Source organism: Rhopalosiphum padi, chromosome 3, assembly GCF_020882245.1.
Source record: "Rhopalosiphum padi isolate XX-2018 chromosome 3, ASM2088224v1, whole genome shotgun sequence".
NCBI classification, from domain to species: domain Eukaryota; kingdom Metazoa; phylum Arthropoda; class Insecta; order Hemiptera; family Aphididae; genus Rhopalosiphum; species Rhopalosiphum padi.
In genome coordinates, this window is record NC_083599.1 from 25228176 (window position 1) to 25240581 (window position 12406).

Sequence of the window (12406 nt, forward strand, 5' to 3'; positions counted from 1 at the left end):
TAGGCTAATAATAATTATATACCGTAAAATAGTTTAATCTATTCTGCGCAATTGATTATACTAACATTCAAAATTCCTAATACAATAGATATTAATAGCGATTACTTCAAATTAAAGTATTAAAAAATAAGTAATTTATAGAAATACAATATTTTTGGCTATATATAGCATAGCACATTATATTATTGTGTTTCTGGCTTTTTTATAAGTAAAAATAAAATATTTTTTCGTCATACTGATGTTTAAATAATGCATAGTTAAACTAATACCTGTATATATAATATACCTATACTAAGTACATAAAGTGAATAATAAAAATTGAATTTATATAGTACCTAACTAAAACATAAAAATATTGTATTATTATTAGGTAGCATTCATTATTTATTTTAAAAGGTATGAACTGTGAAATGCATATTATATTATAATGATAATTCATGATAATTGATAATAATACAACAATTATAAATTATAATACATTATTTTTCTTTGGACGGTTATTAAAAAGGTTTTAATATAAATTTGTAAACATATTTGATGCACTTGAACAGAAACCTCGTGCACGCCTATCATTTTTTAACTTGGGTTTAATTTGTTTTAAGAAATATAATAATGAATAATTATACTTTTTTTATTTTAAAGATGTGCATTTTATCTTCCTGCGATATACACAGGATCTACGATTATTTCTGAAAAAGAAGGAGGTGTCATCGAGAGAGTAGTCTTATCAGGTATTTTATAACTTTGTATTATAACTTATAAGTGCTATTGATTGATAAAGGCGGAGTAAACCCAAGTCTCTGAAACGAATTTCATATACCTCATCAGTCATCACATTCAATAAAAATTTCAATTTTTTTTTACAACTTGAAATTAAAGTCCCCAAAAGTCTCCCGAAATATAATCCAATAATTCCTTAGTTATGCGTGGCAATAATTTTACGCCAAAAAAAAAAAATGTTTTTGTTAGTTATTTTTGAGATAGGTGGCTGATTATTTTTTCAAATTATTTACATTACAATATTATAATATACCTAATGAATTATTTTTCAACACTACGATAGGTTCCTTTGCAATGAATGTTTTACAATAATTTAAATCTTTTGGTATATGTTTTAATTGAAACTTATGATTTTTAATAATTGTTAAACATATTTATTATTTAGTTACATAACTAATTGTGGTTGTTAATGAATAGGTATTAAGATATTAAAAGAATAAAAAACGTCAACAGTAAATAGTTTTGTATAAGTAACAAATATGTTAATTTATATTACCTATATACTTTTACGTTTTTACCGTATTAATAAATAATAATTAATACAAATTTTATCAACATAGTAAACTTCTTTTTAACCAATTCAACTTAAACTTTTTTTTTACTTGGCCAGTTCACAGTATTTTCTTTGTTTCCATTATGAATCTTAAAGTCGTCAATATAATAAATGTATTGATGTATTCCGATTGTAGTTGCCTTATGCATGGCAATTTTATTTTTTTCCATGTGTTCTCAGACTTGTTGTCAATATGTCATTATAAATTATATATTATTATTATTATTATATATAAATTATATATATATATTGACCATTGGTTTATTATTATTTTTTTTAATTTCTACGCATATACTCATAAATAACCGAAGGACATTATGATAGACAATTTATTCAAAACACTACGTGGAATTTTTGGTAATTAATATAGTTTTAGAAACATTATGTTTTGATTAAATTACATAACAGATGTAGAACAGATAATATCACAATATCGATACAATATCAAATAAGCAATCGATTTTAAGCTTTCAGATTAACAGTTTAAAACTGTTTTGCATTATTATTTATTACCATAACGTATAGTGCCTATAATAGGCTATACCTACTGCTATTATAGTACACGTCCACTGCGGCGTTAGTGTAGTATTAGTGTAATTAAACCTCCTCCTTTCTGAGTAATAAGTCAATATTGTGAATTTTTTTTACAATTTTGATCTTTTACGCCTATTGTAATATTATTAATTGTCAAACAATAACTCTGTAGGAATGAACTTCATTGAAATCGCCTTGGCCCAAGTACTGGTGCAGACGGTATTTATTTTCATTCAAACTACCCTGGTGATGCTCGTCATGTTTGTTATATTCGACAACCCATTCGTTGGCGACATATTTCCGTCATTTTTGCTATTAACGTTGATTGGATGCGGTGGAATGTGTTTCGGTACGTATGTTTTTATTAACAATAAAATTAAAATAATCATTTAGGCCTTAGAATATACACTACAAGTCCAAAAGTGTTATGCATAATTATTATTATATTACCTACATATCTATATGCATATACATATATTTTATCATAAATTAAGTACATACATTAATTATTAATTCAAAATCATAATAAGTGAAAACTTAGTAAAAATCATCATTTTAATATTCATAAAAATATCTATGTAAATTCTAAAAGTTTGTTAATAAGAAAATATTCAGTAGAGTAAAATATAATATTAAATATTAAAGTAGTAAATAGTAATAAATATTCATAAATAGGACTTTTCTATGAAGTAAAAACATTTTTAGGAGATACTTAGTAAAATCATGGCAAGTTTACTATTATTCACTTAAAATATATTTTAGTGGAACAAATTATTCGAATAATATCGAGGAAGATAAATTTGACAATTATTAATTAATAAATATTAATTTGAAATATTTAAAATTAATACATTTAATCAATAAAAAAAATTACAATCAAAATATGGATTATGAACCAGCCAAAACTAGAGTCCCATATGTATATCAAATAAATAATACTAACTTGTAATATATATTTTAAATTATAATATTAATTGATGTTCCCACTATGTTTACTCGAGGTTTTTTAAGAAGTTTTAGTTTAACTTCACGGACCTATATAATTATTTCGTCGATCCAGTGTTTTCTCACTCTAAATAACAAATAGGTTACTTTATATACACAGATTAGATACATTTTAACACGTAATCATAGAAATCGACTTATTTGAGTAGATACGCCTGTATGTTATATTTTAATAGCAAGTAGATGACCATCGGTTTATTACTTTTTAAATTATGTATTTATACATGCAAAATCGCATCGCTTTTACTGTATATTATATAATATGTACAATGTACAACATCTACATAATATTGCCCACATTATTATAATAATTTATAATACGTAGCATTCGAATATTATTGTTTTTATTGTCTTCGAAAACGTAATATCTTGTAATGCTCTCCAGTAAATATTGTTTTCCTTAAGTCAAATTAAAATAACGTGTTTAATTCACATCCAATAATAATTATAATTAAAATGATGATATATCGTATGTGGTAAGAAATAACTACCTTATTGCCAATAGTGTAACAGGTTTTTCGAGTTATAGGTCAATGTACACATATTATCATATTATACACATTCGTGTATAATGGGATGTGCGCGCCCCCGATTCACCGGCGCAACGAGAAATTTATTGGTCACATATTATTTTAATATATAACGATGTTTTTGTCCACAGGTTTTTTCACGGCCATTATTTGTAGGACGACGACGGAAGCGGCGTTTTTAGGAATCGGAACGAATTTCCTATTGAAATTTTTATGCGGTAATTATTATTAAAAAAAAAACACAAATATCTCCAACACACAACAATGTTATTAAATATGTTTTAATCATAATAGTGTATATGGTGAGAAAGAGTATATATCGGGGGGAGGTGATGAGGGATTAAGAGGGAAAATAGGATTCGTCAACGAACCGACATCTACGATTTAACGTACGATTTCGTCTACGACAACTTTTTGAGAGACGGAATAAAAGAGACTTTTTGATCGCAGAAATACATTCATATATATTTTAATTTTTCTCTGCATTATACAAGTGTGCATAATACGTATTTATCGTAAGTAAATATAAATAATACTTCTACTTCACATTAAATTTTAGTTTGGCAAGAAATAAAAAATGCACGTAGGCATCGTTTATGACGTCTGTACGATGCTTGTCTGTAAATCTGCAGTGGATAACATTTTAATATAAATACCAAGTGATAAATTTAACGTAAAACATTAATTATTTCAAAGTTTTTAAAAATATTTTTACGAAATCATAAGTTGTTACAAAACAATATTTTTGAAAACATTTTTTATTGTTATCGTTTTTTAAGCTTTTTACTTTTTTTACGTGTCAGTAACACGTAATATTAATACTGTAATTTCATAATTCAAAATAGAGAATATTTCGGATTATTGTTACACAAAAATTTAATTTTAGGAGAGCAGTTAAAATGATATAAATATGTGATCTAGATTAACATTTTATGATGTAGGTAGGTACCCTTGTTCCACTCTACTCTGATTATCAATGTCTGAAATACTTGTAACTGCTTCGTTCAAAATTCGATTTTAATATTTTAAATAAGTATATTGTCATTGAACAATAGTAAAAATCTTAAAAACTTATAACAGTTATAAAGAAAAAAAAATATTACTTTTTCTCGCGTTATTTTATCATAATTTGAAATAATGTAAGAAATATATAAATTATAATGAGTGCTCTTTAGTATTGGAATCACTAGGTAGATACTGATACAAATGATTTTAAAAGTTCATGAACATACTTTATAAATACGTATAAAATATGAATAGATATTGCAAATACACATTTTCAAATATTTATATAGGTAACAAAAAAATATTCAAAAACTTTAATAATTTTTAAAGTAATGAATGTTTTGCGTTAAATGTATCATTCAGTATACGATAATACTGCAGAGTGCAAAGGTATACATTTTATGGGTAGAAAGACATCATCACCTCCCAATCAAAATTATTCATAAACACGGCGAGTAAAAAATATTAGTTGTATTTTGATCTCTCTTTAACGTTATTAACGTAAATGTGATTAAAATAACTCATGTACTTATATACATTTTTTTATGATCAACTCAGCTCACCAAACTTTTGTCACACACTAACGCTCCTCCTTATTGGAATCCGTTTTAGGACTTATGTGGCCCACTGAGGGTATCCATTACCTGTTGCGCAGCGTTAGCGTCTACATGCCGCTGACGATGTCCACCGAAAGTCTGCGGTCGCTGACCGCCAAAGGCCTGGGCCTCCAGCATCCTTCCGTGTATCTTGGATTCATGTCGATCTTCTCTTGGATACTCGTCTTCACACTAGTGTCGTTCATAATGCTGAAACTCAAACGTGACGTATGGACGAAAAGTTAATATGCGCGTGATTCACATAATAATATTGAAATTTAAAAAAATACCTACCAAATAATTAGGTATATCGTATTTTATTGTTTTTGTTTTTGTTGGAAACCGCCAATAGACCACGATCGTACCTATAAACTATAAATAAATTAATATATTATTTTTATTTATAATATATAAGCCATGTGTAATAGCTGTAACGTTTTAAACGATATTTTTATTTATATTTATAAATATAATATAATATGTATAAAAAACATAATTCATTTTGATGAAATTATATCATATTGTATTAATATGTTAGATAATTATTATTTAATTGCTGTACATCAGTATCTAGCAAAACAAATTTTTTTTTGTAATAAAATTTTGTACATAAAAAAAAATACTTATAAGCGCAGATTGTATGAAAATACTTTATTTATTTCATATTTACATGTAATATGAATATTAATTGTTTATAAAATCAGTAAAAATATGAATGGAAAAACAGTATTATTATATATAATATGATCGTATATGATTATCATTAAAAATAAACAGTGTAATTTTTATATCATGAACCACTCGTTATTTTAAAACTTTAACATTTTTGAAATATTTTTAAATACGTTTTAGTGAGTTGAGTACTTGAGTGGAATGGTACGGGGATACTCCGGTCTACTATTCCGTTTGTCCAAACTTTTAATACTTATAAAGTTATAACTCATAACTACTCGTCCGAATTTTGATTTTTAAAAATTTAAATATTCTGCTTCAGACTATAAAATTAAAAAATTATGTTGTCATTCGAATAAGTAAAAATGTTTTTATAAAAATGTAACGATAATATAGGTAAGGTAATATTAGGTACTTATGTATATTATTTTCTAAAATATTTGTTTTATTTTGACTGTAAATTAGATAAAAAAAATGTTTTCAAAAATGTTAATAGCTTTCGAATAATGAGTGATTCATGTTAAAACAATCATCATCTTGTATAGGTTAAAAATGAAATTTTCATAAATTGAAACTTAAACGTTTATTTATTTTATAATATTAAAATTTATATTATTAAATAGATATTAATATACATTTCAGATTTTTTTTTCTTTATTTCTATCAGTAAAATTAAACTGTCTTATTACTTCTAGACCCTAATAAGTAATAAGACAACTACCTTCCGAGTACATCGTCGTCCGTCGACAGTGACAATATGACAAACAACCATTCTTAAATCAAACGAACGTGTTTCAAAACATTATTCGATTTTAAATATTTTCTACAGTACTGGTGAAGCACGTTTAGAGATTTTTATCTCCACGTCCCGAAATCAACTAGATATTTATTTCTGAAATAGCAGCATATTAGGTCTAAAATATATAAGTAGCACTCCACACATAGGCTATTTAAGGGGTTTAATATAGGCAATTTTGATGAATTTTTGAAAATAATTAAAAGTTAAATGTTAATATATCATTTAAATACTAGTTCATAGTATTTTAAAAGAGATCCTATGCAATATCAACAATAATGGTTTTGGCATAATACTGACATTATAATATAGAAACATGGTTTTGGCGTGGAACAAATTAATTTATCTGGCCACAAAATTTCGTAACTACAAAACGATAAACATCTCTGATCGTTAAAATAATATTATAAACAAAATACAATTTTTAATTTTTGTTCAGTCAATTTCTTCCAGGTCAATCGGAAATGTTCACACTTTCACTTTCTCACAACACACACATTTTATTAAAGTTTTTTTAATTTTTAACATTTAGTTTAATGTGTTAACTTATTACTAAACACCTTGCTCATATTATTATTAAGTTCAATTACATGGTTCACCGAGTCAATTCACTGTTGGTCAGGTCGTATAAAATTTGTTCAGTATTCGAACGGCACGCGGTGCTAACGTGGTTTGGTCAGCACTCTTGCCGATATATATATATATATTATATGTATAGGACGCCCAATAAACGTTAAACAAGTGCCTATATAATATAAATATAATAGTATAATAATAACTAACCTAACCGACTAAAACTAAAAAAGTCAAGAGTAGCTGCAGACTTAAAAACGTGAAGAGTTAAAAGTCGAAGATAATATGAAAACTAGATTTTGGACTTGCACTGACCTATAATATATGGTTGAAGACTTTTGATGTGGTATACGTATATAAATACGAAAAACTGAGTGGGTCAAGTTTAACAAATACGGTTTTAATGTGGTTTTTTTTTAATTTTTAAATTAATTTGATCATTCTTTATTATTATTAAATATATTCAATACATCTTGAATATTATTTTGGACTTAGCATACATCAATAGACTTTGCCTGTAATTTATTTGTAAACTAATAAACTGGTTTTTAAATATTTATTAAAACGCTATTATTTAACATTGATATTTATTGAGTTTAGCTTTTGTCGAGTGCCCCGCGGTAGAACAAAAATGCACAATGAGATCACTGACACCGGGATTTTTGTAGGATGCTCACCAAATTCGCAGGGACGGTAGCTCAGGATACTTGCTACGAGCTGTAAAAGTTCCAAAACGCTAGGTCAAAGGGTCGACTTTTAGAACTGGCGCACAGCCGATTTTCCGCCAGATTCTCAATGTATTCTGGTTCTAGTCGAATACGACGAGGTGTATTGCAATTTGATGTGGGAAATATTGGATTATTGTGTATATGAAAAAAAATCATTATCTATATGACTATATTACCAAGCAACTCTTCAGATGGCGTAAATATTTCAGCGGTCAACAAGACCTTCCAATCGCATCTTCGTATATGATATTGACTGAAATCTGCGTCACTAAATCTCATACATTTCTGATTCACTCGTCCAAATCCACTAAAAAGAGTTTAAAATAATAGGGTTTTACTGTAGTGGAAAATAATAATATAGTTAATGTGCAATTTAACATTACCATAATTAACGTATCCGGTTCTCTATCCACATAGCGACGTGATTCGCTACTTCCTGAAATTTTGGATCTGCTTGAACAGTATACGGAAAATGCTTCGAACCGTGTCAACTTGCCCTTTTTGCTTCAACCTTAGAGAACAAGAATATTGAATGAAATCTCCAAGCGTAACATCCATAATCATGATGTTTTGGACGTGAGCAATAAATTCTCGGTAAACGATCGCAACTAAGAGTCTAAAATGCATTTGAGTTTTTGAACAATTAAAACTTAAATGTTATTCAATTGTGTTTAATTTATTTATTAAATGTTTTTTGGTTGTCATATAAACGTCATATAAGTATGGACATGGTATGAGTATCTTCCTCAGCGCATTAACTATCGTCCTGTTGTGTTTTTTTTAAACAAGTCCAAATAACGTCCATCCGGCAGGTAAGTATAGGATTTACCGCAGAATTGCAGATTGAAAATTTCTTTTTTTCAGTTATAAGTTCTGGACGCCGTAATTCTTAGTTCTTATTTTTGAAACTTTTACACCAAGTAGCCAACGTGTATATCAACCTATCGATATGCTTTTTATAACGGTGATATAATAATTGGATTTTTGGTGATTTTTCAAAGCGGACACACTACTAACAGAAATGTGCATCGTATACATTAAGTGGTATGAGTGCATTCCTCAGCGCATTTACTATTGTTCTGTAGTGTTTTTGGAAACAAAAAGCCAAATAACAGCCGTCCGGCAGATCAGTATAGGATGTACGCCAGTTCTAAAAATCTTAGAAAATCAAGATTGAACACATATTTATTAGTAGTGTGTCCACTTTGAAAAATCATTTCAAATCAATTAATCATTTATTTCATCATAATATCTCTGTAGTCTCTTCTCAAGCAGTTTGATTTTATTTATTTTTTTTTTAATTTAAATAAGCTATAATCATGGGCATAGCGAGGTTGGGGCAGGGGGGAGGGGCAAGTGCCCTTCTCTTGCACTTCAAACTAAATTATATTTTTTATACCTAATAGGTAAATATTGGGTTTTAATGATTTAAAGTTGGCTACGCCACTGCCCCCCCTGATTGAAATCCTAGCTACGCCCATGTACATAAATATTTTTTTTTGTTAAAATATGATTTTTCATAAAATTGAATTAAATACTGATTAAACAAATAAAAGTACAAGTTATAAAAATTATAAGCTATTAATCTTTAAAAAGCTATTCAAACAGTCATATATTTTAATTTATTTTACTATACCTAGTTAACTGGTGTATATTGTTTAATTATATTTTACATGTATGATTGTAGCACATAGTTATATACTTAAAATTCAGATTTATGAATTCAAAAATCAATAATAATATGTTTTAAAAAATAAAAATAAAACTAATTTTTTGTTAAAAATAGAAACAACATTATTTTTTTTATTAAATATTTAAGTTGAACCCCAATATGTATGGCAATATATTAATAAACAGTATTATTTTACACAAAATATTCTTTAACCTTGAATTATACTTTTTTATGTACTAAAAGTTATGTATAACAATTCATTGATGAAAGGGCGTATTCTAAACTGGCGCGTATAAAAACAATTATAGAAGTACTTCAACAACAGAATATTCAAATTATTTAATAATTTTATCATCAGAAAAGATATTTTTAAATCTATTGACTTTGATGAAACTATCAAAAAATTAGCTTCCCTAAAAGCAAGAAAAAAATCTTTCTAATTATATAGTTTAATAAAAACTAATAAATTAAAGGAACTGTAGTTCTATTTTTATTTAATTTTTATTTTGGTTGTGAAAAAATATATTGATTTTTTTATTAAAAACAGCTTTTCTAAGGGGTCCTTTTAAAAAAATATTCTAGGCTGACGAACCGTCTACTCCGAATCGTATTTTCTATACAACGATATCATATCATTGATTTGAAATTGAATACCTTTCATTACAATCCACTAACAACCTACTTTACAGCTGAGCGGCACCCAATTGACCACCTTTTTAGTTGTAGTTTCACTTTGGCGACACTGATATTTGGCAATATTATTGATTAAATGATTCATAATAATATGTCCAATGTTGACTGTGAATATTATGATAAGTAAATACTAAGTAATCAATTCACTTGTGATATACTTGCGAGTTTAGCCGGTTAAAATTTTATAATTTAAATTAGTATTAATGATTGGTTACCTATCTAACTATTTTATTTAAACAGTCACCCTAAAAGATGGCTAAACATCATCCAGACTTGATTTTTTGTCGTAAGCAACCCGGCGTCGGTATGTGTATAATATTTATAATATTTTCATATTAAATTCATAGTCTATTGTATTAATACAATTTTTATTTATTATATACTTTTTATTTAATTTAACACATATTATTATGTTTTTTATAGCTATAGGTCGGTTATGTGAAAAATGTGATGGCAAATGTGTTATCTGTGATTCATATGTCAGACCATGTACATTGGTACGCATTTGTGATGAGTGCAATTATGGCTCATACCAGGGACGATGTGTTACATGCGGTGGACCTGGAATATCAGATGCATATTATTGTAAGGAATGCACAATTCAAGAAAAAGATGTAAGTCATAATTTAAATTGTATTATAATTTTTATGAATAATTCAGGTTCATGAAGTTACTATTATTTCAGAGAGACGGATGCCCGAAAATTGTAAATTTGGGAAGTGCTAAAACAGATCTATTTTACGAACGCAAGAAATATGGGTTCAAAGCACGTTAATGCCACTGTATTTCCATTCATGTTTCTTATGATGTAAGTTTTTATTAATTCTTGAAATTAATAATGGAATAAAAATTCTTTTTCACTTCTATTTAATAAAATATTTGCTTATTAAAAATTAAGGTGTTTAAGTCATTACCACTGTATTTATATTTATATTTTGTATAATGTAATTTTTTATTTATAATCAGTTCTTGAAATAATTAATATATTAACTTTTGTTTTTTACTCCTATTTAATAAAATATTTATTTATTAAAAATTAAGGTTTTATGTTAATGCCACTGTATTTATATTTATATTTTGTATTATGTAATTTTTTATTTATAATCGATTCTTGAAATAATTAATATATTAATAATATACAATATATTAATATATTAATTAACGCTTAATCTTTGCTTGTTTTTTACTTCTGTTTAATAAAATTTTGCTTATTAAAAATTAAGGTATATCCTTAATCATAAAATAGTATTATATATAAATTATATTTATTATTGCTTTGTATAATTAATTTGCATGAATATTGATTAATAAATATTTATTATTTATTAAATAGCAGTTATTTTTTTACCAATATTCTTAAAATATAAAATCCAAAGAGCCAGTGCCAGGTCATATATTGTAATCATTAATTATTAAGAGAACGCTTCATCTGCATTACATGTGTTGTCGCTGTCTTATAAACAGGTACAACATAGTAAAACTGTTTCACGCGGGTGAGATTCACTAGAACTATAGTCCAAGTTAAAAAACCCAATTTTCACACTAAAAAAAGAGATATTAAATTGTGCAATATCGTTTTTGTTATTTTTGATATCAAAACTACAAAAAAAGTTATTCAAGTATGAAAAACACAAAAATAATGAATTAAAAATATGAAACGATAAGAACTTTTTTCATAATAATATCAAAAATTTAAAAACAATATCACACAACTAATGTTTTCTTTTTTATATTATGAAAATTGAGTTGTTTATCTTGGACTACAACCCTACTAACCATGAAACAAATGATAAATCTAGTATGTATATAAAATGCACAATAGTTATACAATTACAATTACCAATTTTGTTTTTAAGTCTTTAGAAGACATTGCGTTACATCAAAATAACTTCAAGCTAATAAGTAATAACTGTTAAAAGTAAGCACAATATTAATATAGTATGGATATACTAAATGTCTAAATATATTAGTAACATATGTTGTATATGTTGGTCACACAATGTAACCAATAAAATAAAATATATTGAAAGAAAACAGGTGTAACTTAAATTAGAATATGAATTTTGTTATTTAGTTGAAAAAAACATCAAAAGCCCTGTCATTAAATATTATTAGAATTTTAGTACAGTAGAATCCACTTAATTGGGACACATTGGGCAGTGACCTATTTGTCCCCATTATCCAACTGTCCTGATTAACCGAATAACTAATAAACCAATACATTTGTTCGGGACTATGCCAATCTGTCCCTACTAAGCGGTTGTCCCCT

General features: G+C 26.6%; 2 protein-coding genes across 3 annotated transcripts in view; both read left to right on the plus strand.

Annotated features, from left to right (window-relative positions):
- LOC132926637 (ABC transporter G family member 23-like) overlaps nt 1–6309 on the plus strand; it is a 47315-nt gene extending 41006 nt beyond the window's left edge. For both annotated transcript variants that reach the window (XM_060991011.1, XM_060991010.1), the window contains exons 12-15: nt 643–731; nt 2040–2216; nt 3534–3620; nt 5020–6309. In XM_060991011.1, coding sequence (XP_060846994.1) covers nt 643–731; nt 2040–2216; nt 3534–3620; nt 5020–5249 — 583 coding nt within the window. In that variant the 3' untranslated portion in view covers nt 5250–6309. The remainder of the gene's footprint in view (nt 1–642; nt 732–2039; nt 2217–3533; nt 3621–5019) is intronic.
- Nucleotides 6310–10260: 3951 nt separating this feature from the next.
- On the plus strand, nt 10261–11127 carry LOC132926389 (PHD finger-like domain-containing protein 5A). Its single transcript, XM_060990740.1, has 3 exons — nt 10261–10441; nt 10561–10751; nt 10823–11127. Exons 1-3 carry the CDS (start codon nt 10390–10392, stop codon nt 10910–10912), a joined length of 333 nt encoding a protein of 110 aa, XP_060846723.1. The 5' UTR covers nt 10261–10389; the 3' UTR covers nt 10913–11127.
- The last annotated feature ends 1279 nt before the right edge of the window (nt 11128–12406 follow it).